The sequence below is a fragment of the Oxyura jamaicensis genome, chromosome 13, assembly GCF_011077185.1.
Source record: "Oxyura jamaicensis isolate SHBP4307 breed ruddy duck chromosome 13, BPBGC_Ojam_1.0, whole genome shotgun sequence".
NCBI classification, from domain to species: Eukaryota; Metazoa; Chordata; class Aves; order Anseriformes; family Anatidae; genus Oxyura; species Oxyura jamaicensis.
The window spans coordinates 4,019,958-4,036,971 of record NC_048905.1 but is presented as its reverse complement, the minus strand read 5'-3'; the positions used below and the strand labels follow the sequence as shown (position 1 = coordinate 4,036,971).

The 17,014-nt window shown below is 37.1% G+C and overlaps 1 protein-coding gene across 12 annotated transcripts in view; it reads right to left on the bottom strand.

Moving 5' to 3' along the window:
- TENM2 (teneurin transmembrane protein 2) overlaps positions 1-17,014 on the bottom strand; it is an 823,338-nt gene that overhangs the window by 71,815 nt on the left and 734,509 nt on the right. For 8 of the 12 annotated variants that reach the window (XM_035338975.1, XM_035338978.1, XM_035338972.1 and 5 more), the window contains 3 exons: positions 12,431-12,625; positions 6,749-6,949; positions 4,985-5,197 (listed from right to left, as the gene is read on the bottom strand). In XM_035338975.1, coding sequence (XP_035194866.1) covers positions 4,985-5,197; positions 6,749-6,949; positions 12,431-12,625 — 609 coding nt within the window. Of the gene's footprint in view, positions 1-3,363; positions 5,198-6,748; positions 6,950-12,430; positions 12,626-17,014 lie in introns of those variants that run through there. The other 4 variants (XM_035338974.1, XM_035338979.1, XM_035338981.1 and 1 more) reach the window with 2 other exon arrangements.

Genomic DNA, 17,014 nt, shown 5'->3' with positions numbered 1-17,014 from the left:
TGGAAGAGAGCTTGCATAGTTCAATGATTTTCTGGTCAGCTTTCTGACCCATGGCAGGATGAATTATTCTGTGCTATTCCTGACAGACATATGTCTAAGCCATTGTTAAAAGCTCCATCGATGAGGATATCACCACTCGCTTAGACTTCTCTTTCAGTTTTTCTTTTACTGCTGCAAATTTTTTACTACCACCTAACCCAAATCTCCCATCCTGTAACTTAAACTCAAACCTCTTATCTTAATCATCCCAGACAGAAAGTCCTCTTTTTCTTTTTCTGCACATTTTTATAAATCTAAGGATTTTAGGTTACTTGCCACTATGTGGGGTACAGGATTCCAGTTCCCCCAAATCCTTCTTCTTTATTCAAGGCCCTACAACCCAGAAGACAAGGTACAGGACTAATACAGATCTCTGAATCCCTTACTTGCGAAGGAACACTTCCTACCATTTGACATTTTCAGTATAAAGGCTAAGGACTCAGTGGGGGAAAGAGAGTGGCAGATCCTCGCCTCTGGAGTTAGACTCTGAAAAACAATCACAAGGCCAGGCAGCAGTCTGTGGAGATGCTCACATTACCACTGCTTCTGTTTTGCCTAGCAGGTAGATATTAGGAAGTTCAGCTTCCGTGGCTGTCAAAGGGGCTACAGCTTGTTTGCATTAAAAACAGAAAATGAGCAGAAAAGATAAGAGCTCTTCTGATCTTAATCTGCAGAACAGTATCCATACCATTGAGCAGCCTTTACTGCAATCTTACTCCACTTTCCATCTGAAAGCAGGAGTGTTTAACCTATGTTACTGTAGGATGTGAGCAGAAAAGAGCAAGGGTTTGGGAATATGACAGGTTGGCATGAATAAAATCTCGTATATATGCTTCTGTTGAGAGAGCTCACCATATAAAATATGTTTGCAGTCTTTTGAAGTTTACTCACAAATATTTAGAATGAAATCCTGATTTCTCTGGTCTCACAATAAGATTTTTACCAATGACTTAATAACAATTGTACTTCATACTGCAGGGATATAGATTACAGATGGTACTATGCTTTTAAAATCATATTTTTGTCTGTTCCTTAAGATCTCCTTATATATCACACTGTTCCTATTGTACAATTCTGGCAGTTTATGTAGAGAACACCCCAAACAACAGATTAAAAACAATAGTTTTATACATCCGAATATTATTTTCAGTGAAAGTAACAGACCTGTTTCATAACAGCATGCTTTAACAACACTCAGATGCTTCAAGGAAAAGATAAATCTTCCATCTTAAAATTCTGGCATGAAATTGGTTCAAGATTTAGCAAGTGCTGTATCTTATTCTTTTGCTTTGTTATTAGTTTTCCAATAATCTTTTCCTCATCTAGATTACCCTCTATTATTTAGTTAGAACTTCCTCCATAATTGCAATCACTGAATAGTAATCACTTAATAAATATATCCTGACAGGTCTATTTTTGAACTGGGAAAAGATTCATTTTCTTTATCATCACTCCAGTAAGCAATTTTTCTTCCTACCTGAAGTAGCAAAATGAAATGTAGTGTCTGGTGCACAGTTCTGCTCTGATACATACAGCATTCCAGTAAGACCAGACACCAATCCTTTCATTTTTTTATTCTTTGGATATGGATTCTTCAAAACCTGTGTAGTGAGGAATTTGTGTTCACCGACTTTTATATATAATTCTATTGATGCACAGAGGTAAAAGCTGCTTTGCACAGCTTGTTAATAGTGAGCTAATAGTGGCATTCCTGGTGACTTTTCAGAGTTATTTTCCTATAATACAGGTAGCACAGAGAGAAACCACATTTTTGTTAAATTTCATGAGAGGGGATTGTGAGCTTAGGTACACAACACGGAAAAGCCAAAAAGAATGTGCGTTTAGTCTGCTGTCTACAAAGGACTAATTTTAAATTAAATAGAATAAAATAACCTGAACAAACTTGGATACCTACAGGTTGCTATAATGATTTCTTTCCACTGTGATGTGAATATAGCATGAGAAACTGCTGAGGAAACACAAAGAAAATAAAATAAATGGTGGTCTATGTGTAGAAACCTATCTTTCCTCACAAAATGGATCAATTTGTCCTAAGTGGGCTTGGCCTAAGTCACTCAAATCAAAGCAAGTCTTTCTACTGACTTGAAAGGATTTCAGGCTAGTTCTAGCAATAAATGGATACTCAGAGTAAATAAATTCTCCTATGAGAATCCCATTTTTCTGCTTGAAGTAGAGAAATTCTCAAATGTATTGTGAGGCTAATGAGGACCTCACACAGGTATTCAAGAATTCAAACTGTGTCCAGGAAAGGGAGAAATTCAGCCTCTGCTCATATGCTTTTTTACTCTGGTCTGGCCCTGCTTTGTCTTTGGACAAACAGACTGTGAGGTTTGCCAGGTGCCTTCCAAACAGGACTATGTCAAGGTTCAAATTAATTAAATTTGCATTCTTGAATATTATTAAGGTAAACATTCCTTAGTGAGTAATTCTGACATGAAATGGTCTGCCAACCTTTTAGTTGAAAGCCCCATAAAGGAAATAAGTTAAAATGCTTTTCCGTAAAATTGAAGTACACTTTAGTTCTCCACACTGCTGTTGAAAATACCTTGAATGCCTCATCTTTGTTCCAAGTACCAATCCACTGCTTAAGGACCAATTTTCCAGTGTTAACTTCTAGCATTTTTTGTACAAGTAGTGGCAAAAATTAGTTTTATGATCCTTATCGTTCAAACTCTTTCTCCCTTTCAGCCGCATACAACATGAGCGTTTGTGTTAAAACCAAGCCAGAAAAAAACAAACCCGTGGAATCACGCTGTGATTTTCCTCTGAACTGAATTCCATTTCTGGCCTCATGTTTTGTGCTTTTGTAAATGGCCTCACAATTGGGCCTGATGATATCAACATATCAAATTTCTTACTAATACAGCCCAGTCATAAAAATATCTGTATACATACAATATAAAAATTATGGTTCAACAAATTTAAATGTATGATAATTAGAAGGGCAAACCTGTTTTTTTTTCCCCCATAGTCTAATCTTTGCTGCATGCAGAACCATATTAAATTAAAAAGAAATCTTTCTAATACATACCAAACAAACACAAAAAAGCAGCTTACACTTACTTAGTTAATCATTTCAATAGTGCTGCCCTTTCTCTCAAAAGAATTGTTTATATACTTCTATAATAGGGAAAATATTTATTTCATAGCTCTGAAAATTAAGCTAATACTCTCACTTCTTGGTTCACTAGTCGAGGTTGTAATTTTCAGAATTCTTTTATGGTATTGGTGTAAGGCATCTTTTTGTGTGCACAGTAATGAAGACTTAAAATACACTAATCACCTCTAAATAGGTGTATTTCTAGAAGGTTATAAAGCAAAAAAAAAAAGGACAAAGAAGCAACTTTTAAAGTAAGCAGTTATTAGACAACGTAATGCAAAAGTATTTATAAACTAGGCATTTCATAAGGATCTGGTAATTACTTAATATTAAAACAAAATGCCTAGATTAATCTAGTAGAGAGAGGTTGATATGATGGAAGTCAGAAAGCAGTTGTGAAAAAACACTCTGCATCTTTGCTGGTGACAAAGTGTTCAGTCATAAAAGCTTTGATTTAAATCATATTAGCATAGTGTGGTAGAAGCATGCAGCACCACAACATCAAAGGATATGCCCTAAAAATAGGGATCTTTTTTTATTTTTTCTTCCCAATAAGCATAGTCTTTTAGTTTCCAAGTCATGTGTGCATCTGAAATGGATTGTATATTCAGGAAGAAGTCAGAGGGGAATGAAAAAAGAAAAACAGCTTGAGGGATGCAATAATCTCACCATACTTTTAATTAAAGAAATAACAATTCACTTGTAATAGGACTGTCCCATTAGGGTCCCTGATTGCCACAAAAATCTCAATTGACCTACTTATTTTCTTTGGTAAATTCACCACTTCAAGATAATCTTGGATTTGAACTCCACAAGTTTCTTTTAAGTTAAGTCCTCCAATTTTTTTTTCAGGGAAAAATACATTTGCCTGAAACTTACATAGTCTCAGCTTGCAGTTGGATACTCTTACTCCAGATTATTTTGCTCATGCTTCTCGGAAGAGATGTGACCATTTAGATTTTCCCATTTTCAACTACAGTACAGGGAAAATAACTTTTTTTTTTTTTTTTTTTTTTTTTTTCCCCTAGCAACTTTGCAAGGTAATCTAAACACACAACCTAACCGCTTGTAGCGACAAAATAAAGAATTTCATTTAGAAACAATTAATTCTTCTTCAAAATAAGATTTTGAGTGTTGTAATTGAGAGGATAGGACATCATTACTTTGTGTTAGTATAACCTTTTTGAACTTCCCAGGCTGACACATCACAGCTGAGATGCAATCGTGTTAGTCACGGCACGCTGCATGATGCCAATGCTGTACTGAGCAGCACGCTATTAGGAAAGGGTACAGCAGCATGCTGCACTACTGACAAGGCCCTCCCATGCTGTGATTGTCTATATGCAAACACCATGCCCACTGTCACAGCACAACACAGGAAAATGCTAGGGAGCTATTTCTGTAACACCAGGAGCACTTATTCCTCCACAACTTGACCCCTGCTCTGTGTGGAGATGGTGGTGGTGTGTTTCAGATGTGATGTATAATAGCAGGAAAGCACTGATGCATCAGACCAGGAAATTAAAAAGGATGCCATTCACACAAAGGAATGTTTAGTTAAGTTTGAAAAGCTTGGCTCAAATGGTACCGTGATGGACCATTTGTTACATCTTTACTTACTAACGTTCATTTGCTGTGGATTTTTCCCCACAAATCAGTTTGTTATTGATTTTAAATCATTCCAAGAGCTCATCTGCATTTCACCCCAAACATTTGGAGTCTGAGCTAACATTTGAAAGCATTAGGGTCCTTAAAGGAACAGCCTATTACAATACACAACAATAACTATGTTTCTACGATTTATGAAAAGAAAGCAATATGTGCCTGTTTCGGTGCCTGTCGTTTGCCTACCAATGGTGCAGTGCTCCCCATTCCAGCCCTCTCTGCATTCACATTTCCCATCTTTACAAGTTCCGTGCTCTGTACAACGGGGATGACACACACGCTGGTCACACGCCACTCCTGTCCACCCTTCTTCGCAGCGACATGCTCCGCCAATGCACACCCCATGAGTGCCACAGTCTACAGAGCACACTTCTACGAGGAAAAAAGAAGAAAGATTACAGCTAGCTTATGCCAGTGGCAGTAGGACAGAAGTAGCAACCTAAGTCATTAAGTAAAAGTGAGTAGAAGAAATACGCTTTTGCTGAACACTACATGCTCTCAAAAACTGGCCTGTTCACGTCTGGATCAAACTCAGCAGTCAGCTTTTGCTGAAGAACAAGCTAAATTACATTAAAGAGTCATTACAAAATTCTGCTCCTATATGCTGGACAGATCGCTGTAGAGCTGTGTTCTCTGTTCTGATACAAGGTTGCTTCCTCGACGCCTGTCAGCACTGCAGAAGGGGGGCACGTAGTCCTGTTTTACTCAAACCTGAACCGGTGTTGACTTTAATACAGACATTTACTTGTTAAGAACGAGAACGAAACTCACCTAAGACACACTCAGCAGAGAATGGTGACAATTCAGGGTCACTTAGACTCTAGGAGTGACTGGAAAAGATACTTGCAAGTGAAAGATTCTGGAATCCTACTGCTAATAATGGTGAGATATCCAGCATCTTGCTCCCAAGTTCTCTTACAGCTCTCTGCCAGCAGAAGTTGTAGAAAAGCAGAGGGGTCTTTTGCCTCATGCATCAAAGAAAATGACAGTTTAAATTCTCATTCATGTATTTTTCTGGCTGCTGCTGATGCATGAAGCAGAAAAAAACATATCTTGATACTCATTTCACTGGTGGAGTATTCTGAGTCATTAATCTTAAGAAATAACTGAATAAATATGAAAGCTGTAAAAAGTACTTTGAGAGTCTTGCTTATGGCCTACAATTCCATCTCAAGATTCAGCTTACAATATAAATGCAAAATTTCAAGTATTTTTTCCCGCAAATAGAACATTTGCTGTCTTGTCAAAACTGCTTTTTTTCTCCTTAGCTCCTTCTGTTAGAATAAACAAGTTTTATAATATTCAAGTCAACTGCAGCTTAGGAGAGGATGAATTTTTTTAGTTTAGACTTTGGCGCTTGCTTTTTAGTGTGTCTTCTGCCCTAAAATTAATTCTTTAAATATTCCATATACAACTAAGAATCAAAAAATACCCTATATGCGAGAAGAGATTTTTCTTTTTTGTAACTTTTTTTTCATAAAATGGGTAGCATTTTGATGCACAATAAAGCAAACACCAAAAATATTCTCAGTTGGAGTGTTTTGCATTCCCCAAATGTTATGAACATATTTATAAATCACTGCTGTGGATTTTTTCAGCTGAAGTTGGCAAAAAGCTATAAAGCATTTAATGAACTTTCTCAGTCCACAAGAGAGCCAGTTGCAGAATGAAATACAGACTCCTGACCTACACCCCCACCCCCAGCTGTCATTTCCAAATTAGGAATGTATAAAAAATAGTATCCAAATAGTATTTCAAATATATACACACATACAATGCTTCTTTCCAGCATAATCCAGAACAGGACCAAATTTGTTCCAAATAAAATTTTCTAATTGATTTGCATTTCAGATTTGCCTCTGACGTTCACATTTTAATGAAATTGGTGCATTATTGCAAAATCTGAAGAAATATTTTTCTTACCAACAGAGCAGTCGGGACCCATCCAGTTGGGATCACAGCTGCAAAGACCCGTGTCAGACAGGTATGTACCGTGCCCACTACACTGGTCTGGACACTGGGCTCTGGGAAGCTCGCAGTTTATTCCACCCCAGCCCGGGCTGCAGAGACATTCGCCATTCACACAGACTCCATGATTGGAGCACGTTGGATCTAAGCAATCAACTAAATTAGAAAAATACAACGTAGAGAAAGGTCAGTTCCCGCAATATAATGTCTGGAAAATATGTAGTTGTGGTATCTTGAAAAGTTCATATCACTGGGACAAAATGAAGTAAATTCATGTGGTTGGTTAAGTCATATAAATATCTGGTCTGAGAATTGGAAAGCATGAAGTAATTACATTAGCAGCATATAAAACAGGGTGTGACTGAAAAACAAAAGGTTACTGCAGGAATTCTGGAGTGAAGAAGTCCAAAGACTTAAAAATAAAAGTTAAATATACATTGTAAGAGCTCCACACATAAGCCTTGGCCTGGGGGCGTTCTGAAACACACAAGTTCTGCTGAGTTCAACACCATATGGAATAATGTATTGGCCCCCTCTCCTCCCTTAAAAAAAATAATAATAATAAAAAATCAAACGAATTGCACTTTTCAAAGAAGCCTTTTTTTACTTGGGAGTACCTTTATCAAGAATACTGTTATTACTATTCACTTGCTAGACCATTGTGAGAATAAAATTGTGATATCTACTTTAAATACCTAGAAGTCAAATTATCCGTGGCTTTCAGCTTCTTTTAGACTTTTAAATTATTCAGGCACTTTTGAACATTTCATTCCTAGTCCATTAGTAGCTAAGCAGTGAAACTGAGAGTCCCTGTTATTTCAACCCATGTTCTACCCAGCAGATAATTCTTTAAGAAATAAAGAGAAACAGATGCACATACAGATTTCATCTTTTCTCTATCTGAAAACAACAGAATAAGAGAGTGAAAACAGCTATGATGGAAAATCATCCATAAAACTTCTTTTGCCATTTCAGTCCTGACAAATAAAGGAATGTTATGTGGTGTCTTTCAAATAAGCTCTATCGGTAACATTATGGTTTTCCAAATTTTTATCTTGTATCATTAATTTGTGGAAGTGCGCTATGCTCTACCGTGAATACCAACATTGAGGCTTCACCAACTTCCTTTTGCTGTGGAATTGAGGGCCAAGGTCAAACTTATGTCCTAAATAAAATGAATTCATCTCATGACTGGTATATATCAGCTCACAAGAGAAGAACCAAAAATGATTGGCATTCTCTCTTGCAGCTCTAGGAAGATCTGAGTTTATAATGAAAGTGATTTATCTCTCATCTTTTCCAAATTGATCCTTCTAAATTAAGGCAGAGACATTTTCACTCTGCTTTATATGAACAATACTTGATCTTTCAAATCTCAACTCTTCTATAAACAGTCTTGTCAAATTATTTTATGAAGTTACAGAGCATTTAAAGTAAGTATATAGATTAGATACAACTCAGAGGATTGAAGCAGGCCCATTTAGAGATACAATAACATGAGTTATCCGAATAACTCATATTTGATTTTAATTCAGATTACAGTAGCACAGAAATTATGGTAACATTTCTTATAAGATTTTCACTGTAATAATGACCCTGGCAATTTCTTATTCTTATTTTTTTTTAAGATTCAGTGCTCAATTAATTGGATATGAAAATACTGTAGTGAAATTTAGTATATACACATAAACCATGATTGTTTTGTGGTTCAGTTCAGACAAAAATCATAAATTCATAAATTGTTCTAAAATTATCCAGAACCTTCTTCCTGTTAGTCCTCCTCCATGCTCAACAAAATCAGAAACTCCAAAATTTAGAATATGTCTTTCATGCTATTTCTGTTATACCTGACACAGACAGAGTTGTGACAAAATAACCTGATTTAATAAAGAAATAAAGAACAAAAAGAAAGACCTATGTCAATTTACCTTAATGGTGAATGATACTCTTTTCCCTAAATTTAGTCTTTTCTTTTAAGGTTATATTTTAATGGGAAATACAAATGGGTAACGTGTATAACTTTCTGTTGTACACTGCAGGACCGTTAACTTTAGAAAATACTGATTAGTCCTAATGTATTCCACATTGCAGAAACATACCACCTTCCTTCTCAAATGGAAGTGCTCATGAAAGCAATGGAGAACAAAACCACCTCCTTTTACCTATATGAACCGTTTCCTCTTTGCTGAATTACTGATGCACGCAGCTGAGACTTACTAACACAGAATAAGCCTACCAATTCTCCTAAGCCCCAAATAACCCTGTTTTATAGAATAACAACTCACACAAACCCTCTTTGTCCACTTTGTCCATTGTTCTAGACAAATATACTTTATAGCTGTTTTATTTATTTATTTTTTTCTATTGTATGATTAAGTAATAGCTTTCAAAGTTTAAACTGAAGAGACCTTGTACTCCGAACTCGAGCCTTGTTCTGTTTTAACACATACTCTTCTTCGGGTTATCATCTCCAGCCAGATCCTCAGCTGCTAAAATTAGCATAACTTGATTACCTGTAATAAAACTACACTGCTTTACGCTGCAAAGGTCCTGCCCCCAACTCTTTAGAAGGGTTTACAATGGCACTTAATAAGGAATTATAAATGGAGCTTCTTTGGTGTTTAAACAAAGGACAACACTCTTCAGCAAGTGAGTCTGTTAAACTTACACGTAGCCCCTTGGCAGCTCAGATCATTAGAGCTCATTTAGTATTGGGCCCTCTGTAGATTTGACAAAAAGGGTACTGAAAGCAATTTATATCCCTCAGGACAAAAAAGGAGGTCAAGGAGTTTTCTGAACAATATGTACCGTAAACCCCCAAAGAGCCATGAATTACACTTATGAAGTTAAATGTCATTGAAAAATGACTCGACCATGAAACTGACAAGAAAAACACCGTTAACTTAACCTAATTTGTCAATTTCACTTGTCTCCCCCCAAACCAGATAGAATGAAATCTGGCAAATATGCCACTTCATTCTATGTGCAAATTTGTTAATAGAACAACAGTGTTTATGCTGCAAAAATTGTGCTTCACAGATATTGATCCTAGTGCCACTTTCATTTCAGGTAAATTGTTTGAACAATATGACCATGACAAATATAAGAAATAAAAAGCTAACGGGAAGAAGAAAAACGCCGACCCACTTGTTCTAATTCAATATCTTAGTTGGAAAATGGCAAATGAACGAAATTTCAGTATTCTTTTTGGAAGCTCAAATCAACAGAGGAAATTCCATATTTTAATATAAATATAGATATATTTATTTGCATCATTCTACCATTAATTCATGCATAAAGTTTAAATATGTTCAGATGATTACTTGCAACTGGAAAGACAAGACTTCATATCATACCCTTTTCCCCTGAGCTCTTGAATTAACGTGACAAAAATGTACAGAAGAAATGGAATTTTACAGTAGAAATATGATGGTTGTACCTTATTTATTTGTAAATTAATTTAGTGAGTTATTTATTGCCCAATGAGGTATGCAAAAGGCTATATTAACCTTTTCTATCATGTTATCAGCCCCTTCCAAGCTTGCAGTTAATACCTTCTGCCTTTGTAATTCATTTACCTCTTAAAATTCTTATACTTTCAAGCACTGGTGACTAAATAATCTATATCCTTTCCCCTCACATATTAACTTAACTCCCCCAAACTTTGTTGACTGAATGCTTTGCAGCGTTTCCAGGTTTGAAAGGTGTTAACAGTAATGCCTTTGCAACAGTACATGCACTAGCTTGTTCTATAAACTTATCTAGAGTGGGTGAGGTATTTGCTTCACCTATTTCAAACCTTCATATCAGGATAAGCTAAATTAAGCACTACAAGAGACTATTTCTCTTGTAGGAGTGCTAGGGGATTCAAAGATGTCTACTCCAGATATAGCACAAGCATTGCAGACAACTGAAAGTAACAAGAGAACTCCATGCAAGTCCCTGGAAACCATCACAGTGGATGAGGAACTGCTTACAAGGTAGAATTTACAGAATTAAATGAAAGATTGATCAATTTTAGGCCATTTACCATAGTCTCTCTAATGATTTTAAAAATTATAAAGAAACATAGAACATGATAAAATTCATATAACTTATTTAGATAGCAAAAATTTGCAGTTTGCAACAGAAAGAGAGCTTCTGCATTCCTAGAGAACAGACTGGATGTTGTAGGGCATGCTACAGACTTTTCCACCTTCGGTTTCCATAAGAATGGGAGCTATAGCAGGGCATTTCAGATATTTTTTATATTTTTCCCATAATCATATACTCAGGGTGACCTGAGAACTATCATTTGTAGCAACCAAAAGAGACATTACAGAATTTTCTGAACAGAACTTAAACTGTAACTCATTAAAAGCAATGGAAAAACTGATGACTTCAGCTGAGTTCTGGATGAGCTCTAGTGAATACAGTGTGAAGCATTCCTAGAAAGAGATGACAGGAATGACCTGAACAAATTGTTGCAGTGTTGGCAGTCCCACTAGTGAGGATCCTAGCTTGTATTGGCTTTTAGCAAAATAAGCTCACTCAGACTAATGCAAATCTTGTCCTAAAGGCAATAATTGCAGTCCACATACAAAGATTAAATCCTCCCATGACTTAGGTCCCCATCATTTTCTTCCCTCCCTCCCCCCTCTCTTTTTTAAAAATTATTATTATTATTTTGTAGGAGAAATAGTTGTTTACTATAGGGTGAGGTAAAAATTGATATATATGTGATGTACAGCTCTGCATCCCACTCAGAATACTCCACAGAGACCCTTTAGTCCTAAAACCATGCAGCTCCTCTCCTGTCACCTTAATCTTCAAACTGCTCCTCCTTTTGGAGGATTAATAAACTCTGGGAAGTCATCATAAAGTACCTTGAAATATCACTGCCCTAAGAATGTGCCAAGGTATGCAGAACTGTCTATCTAGCATTCCTCTGGAGAATTAAATTCTCTCCTAAAACCATACTTTCATTTTAAAAAGAAAAGGAGTCCAAATTACGCTGTGCATTCTAACAAAAACCACTCTGAATAAAACCAGTATGAAGTTCCATCTATGACCACATTTTCAATGGGCCACATTGTTAAATTTGCTCATTCTGCATACACAAAGAATTGGACGCTTACAACATGAAGAACTTTTCCACATTTAATACAGTTGTTGTTAGTGTATGCCATCTGCCTTTCCTAAATCCCATGTCTAACAGGAGTAATTTGCACTAGGTGAAGTCTGTAACATGGACACCCAAGTCTTTCAAATCTGTCTCACCAATTTCTGTCTTAAAGTGACTTATCTGTTTGCTTTGTGTGGAGCTGCAGTTCTACTATTTTCTCTACTACTACCAATTTTTCCTCTGCATTTCACTTCGAAATTGTTCAATAAATATAATCCATAAGAAAAGATTTATCTTCACTCTTCAGAAAAGGAATTATTCAGGTTTACTTGTGGCAAAACAATGTATATAAAAATCAGAAGTTTAGTTTAAGCTTTCATAGATCAGTAAAATTGTGATGGACTACATCTTTACTTCTCTTTTACAATCATCTGTTAGAGTAGTTCTCTATTATTATTATTATTATTTTTTTTTTTCCCTAAGCATTTCAAAAGAAACTCACAACACAGAAAGAAAATGTGCTACAGTATTACCTTCTTCACAGTTTTCTCCTTTATAGCCAACAGAACAGACACAGTTCCCTTCGATGCAGGAACCGTGACCTCCACACGAGGGATCAATACACTGGCTGATGGGTACATCGCATTCTGGACCTTTCCAGCCACTGTAGCATAAGCAGGTTCCTTTAGAGTACTGACCATTGCCACTGCACAGCACCGGGCAGGCAGCTGGAAAATTGAACGAAAGAAAAACAGCATACAGGGTCAGAAAAAACTCTAAAACTCCTGTAAAGTGCACTAAAAATCCACTTCCAAATCCTTAGACATATATACAAGTATCTTAATTTATTGGAAAAAATTCAAAGCCAATTTGTAGTAGTTCAGTTCTTCATTTCCCAAAGAAACCATGTGATTACTATTTAATAAAGCATGCATGTGTCGGGCGTTCTGAGAATACAACTACTATTCTTTATAACCTATTGGCGATGTCTGGGATAACTAATGAGGCAATGTGAACAGATTTGATTCTGACATTACTCTGCTTTGTTCCATTAGGTAACATCCACTCTTTTCAGATAGCAGAATAGTCCCCACAGCATGTTAGTATATAGCATCTTTCTTCCAGAATGTTTTTCAACATAGTGCCCCAAAAATTTATTAGACCCTTTGACTTGTTTTTCCCATATACGGATCTTGAACACAGAAATAACACAAGCTTTTGTCAATGCAAATGCATCGGTACAAATGCACCTTGCCACCAATATCCCTGCCAAATCTTCTTTACCCATATCCCAGAGTGACTGTTTCTACCCTAGGTGTATTGACAAGAAAGCACCATTAACCCATATCCATCTCTCTTGTATTATTATAAAGAGAATTTTTGAGCAAATATTCAGAATTCATTTATTCAAATGAAGTGCATAATAAAGGTAGCCAGCAGGTCTTGGATGCTGGGAATCAGATATTGTACATATGCAGAACAATGGAAAGAAACAAGTGGCTTACTAAAGCCAGTCGCACATAAATGTTACACCAAGGCATATTCACACTCCTCTATGCCCACATCCCCCATGCAAACATGGCAATCTGTGAATTTACATGCCTGTCAAAGGCTGAACGTATGGTCACCCATCAGAGAAATAGGAAAAATAACCAGGGGATCACAGAAAATGGGACTAATGAAGTGAATCTTTGATTAGAGGTGCACTTTTACACTCTTCTTTGATGCAGTTTGATAAAGACTAAAAAGTATTTCCCTGTCTTTTCACCCTTCAAAGTAATTAGAAACTAATAGCTCCTTCTACAGTACCAAAAATATACTCCAAAGCTACTATTAATCATTAAAAGGTCTCACTGTCCCTCTTGCTTCTATTATCCTTTTAACCTGAATGATCAAGGAGAACCCAAGTAATTGATTTACTACAAAGAAATGTGTAATTGTCCTGTTGCACAACTCCTCCACTGTTCGGTCCTGCAACTCTTATTAATCTTAGCTGTCCCATTGATCTGCTGCAAAAACACATTTCATAATGGATTTTTTCAAGAATTTTCTTTTGTGAAGTGGAAACAAATTGATCAGATAAACATATATACAGATTTGTAACCTTAAATGTTAGCTAAAATTTGGAGTACTGAGAATTATTCCCTTTAAGACAACAAGTTGATTGGCCATATGTCACTTATATAATCCTTTTTAGATAATTTTTTCTACAACAGAGTTACATGTTGAGGTCTGAGTGTCTTTTTTTTTTGCTACCCCTCCACTGTCTGAGGGCCATATTATAAGTCCTTTGGAAATAGCATTTTCATTACTGGTATTCTCTCTTACTATGAGTCTTTGAAATCTTGCTTAATTTTTTTTTCTTCACTCCAAAAATGAATACAAATATGAATAAAATATAATTTTCAGCAGCAGCTTTCTGATTTTGGACATGATATATGCTCACAAATCACTTTACATCATTATATGCAAAAGTTTATGCTAAACTTCTAACTTATGCTTTTTACAGTTGGTTTCAGAATTAAGCTTACTGAACCAGCTGGACTGAATTTCAATGCCGACAAATATCCATTACATCCACACTGCACTGTAGGTCAGCCCGCTTTAAATGTTTTTGCATGTCGTCATGTAACACCCTTCCATGATATACGACACACAGAACCAGTAGCACCTCGGATGCCATTTCACTAACTGCTCATCCTGTCTGTGTGTATTACATCATGGAGTCTCTCTCAGCTCCTCAGCATGCACTGCTTTTCACTGCCTAGAAATGCTAACTGCTGCTACTGCAAAGTCATACAGGTGAGCCACAAAGGAAGGGATCACACTAGGACTGCTTCCACTCCTCAGGTATGAAGACCTGAGGACCCAAACAATTCCTTTGACCATAACCCTCCATTTCACCACAATTAAAAGAGTTCTTTGGGCAGATGTTGACACCTCTTCCCATATCAGCGTAAGAAAAATAACCATTTCTATTCTCTTTACTTGCCATGACATAGAAGATCTGGAGGTGAATGGTCAGAAGGCAGCTTGTCCTGAAGACCTGGAGTAATCACAATGAGTGCCAAGTTTTGTTGAAACCTTCCACACCCTGACACACTGTAGAGACACTGTTCCTTTTTTTGGGCCTTGTCTTATGGCAAAAACATTTCTCCCTAGATCTAGGAAGCTCTCAGTTCCTGTATTTGGTGGTGACGTTTGCAGCCCCATTGTTCGAGTCCAACACAGAATGAACTACTACTGTTGGATGTGTATTCTCTACATGCTTCCAAGCCACTGAAGAGCCTTAGTGGTATTGTTATTAACAGTTGCTCAGTGGGGCTCCTCCATTTGTACTGGGACATGCCAGCATATGGCAGCCTCCTTCACCATGCTGTGATAAAACTGCATGGAAAGAAAAGGTCCTGGGAATGCTAAGCTAGTCAGAAGACAGTGGACAGTTTCTTCACATAAATCACATTTACTCAAGTAGGTATAAAGACAAAAAGTCAGAGTTGACTTACAAGCTGGATACAGATGAGGAGCAGCTTTTTTGGTTTGTTGTTTTAGAGGTCAACATGGCACTCATCGCCAAGAAAGGATTTCTGTTCTGCAAACTTCTCTGGAGTCAAAACTCAAATAAAGGCAATAAAACTATTTGAGCAACACAGTTCCCTGCAAGAGGGACTGAGGAGAAATAAATACATTATTAAAAACAAACAAACAAAACCATCAAGCAGCCTAGATGGGACCACTCTAGACCTAGCTATACAAGGACATGCCAGCCAACTGCTGTAAGACTGTTTCTCTTCTTGCCTTGCACCTAGGTCTAAATAATCAATTGGCAACTGTGGTCCAATCAGAGAGATGTATGCTTGTTATTTGGAAGATGGTTATTGGAGAGCCATTTTCAGCTCCCACTTTTGATCTAAATTTGCAGGGTTCAACTCCTGGGACACCGGAGATTGGATGGCTGGCAGAGCAGAACAAAGATTAACAGATGGTGCCAGGTTGTGGGCTAAAGAACTCCCACAGAATTATTTATTTATTTTTTTAAAGTGTTCCCTTGGCTTGTTCTGGTCCTTTAGGAATTGAAGTGAAGCTGAAAGCCATGTCACTGCTTTTCATTTCTCTCTTTGTGCTTCTACCAGGTCAGAGGTCTTGCTGTGATCCATAAGACCATTTAGTCCCTGTGAAACTTCTCTATTACTTCAAAAATAATCTGTCTTCAGTGATCTGCAGTTAAGGGATGCATTTCCAAGATGTTAGTGACACAAGAACTGACTCTGGACAAATGAAAGAATCTGTCATTTAACCTTAGGGATGAAAATTATTACAGTTAAGATTAAGAGAAGTGACAAGATGTCCTTGGTCAGATTTTGGCACTTTCAAGACTGCCATATCACCAAGATTGCAGGAGAAACACGTAAGCAAGTATGTAAGCATGAGTAGGTTATAAGAAGCTGCTTTGTCATTGCTGTAATAAATAGCTTGCCATTAATGCTCTGGGTTTATCAGTTGACCTAAGTGAGGAAGAGAGAGAGAGAGAGAATCAAGAATGTAGAAAACACAGGCAGGCAGGCTAAAGTGAGGCTTGCTAGGCCATGTTGCTGCAGGATGAGACATCAGAACAGTCAAGACTAATTTTACACCCAGGTTGCCTCAATCAACATCCAAACACCTCAGGAGTCATCTGGAGTTCATATCTTCTAGCAGTGCTTATTTCCCCTACATGTAGGAGGTGGGCCCTATTCCAGCACAGGCCTGTCTGTTCACAGCCTGCTGAAGGAACGCAGGTTTGCGTAATGGAACAATCTCATTTCTGTGGGCAAATTTGTTGCATAAAGAAAACCACATATTACACACCAGCACTTTCTAAAAGTGAGTAGAGGTGTTAGGGAATAGTTACAGCAGCATTCAAGTACGTTACGCACTAAGGTATATCTACTGAGTGAAGTTCAAATAAGCACAACAGCTATTAAACCTGAACGTGGCTTCAATGATGTGGTTCTGCTCTTTACCAGTACTTGAACAAAAGCAGACTGGGTTCTTTACATGGGTCTCAGCTGATCAGATTACAGATAGCAGATACTACAGACCTTTGAGCCCTGTGGGATGCACACTTTGAGAGAGAA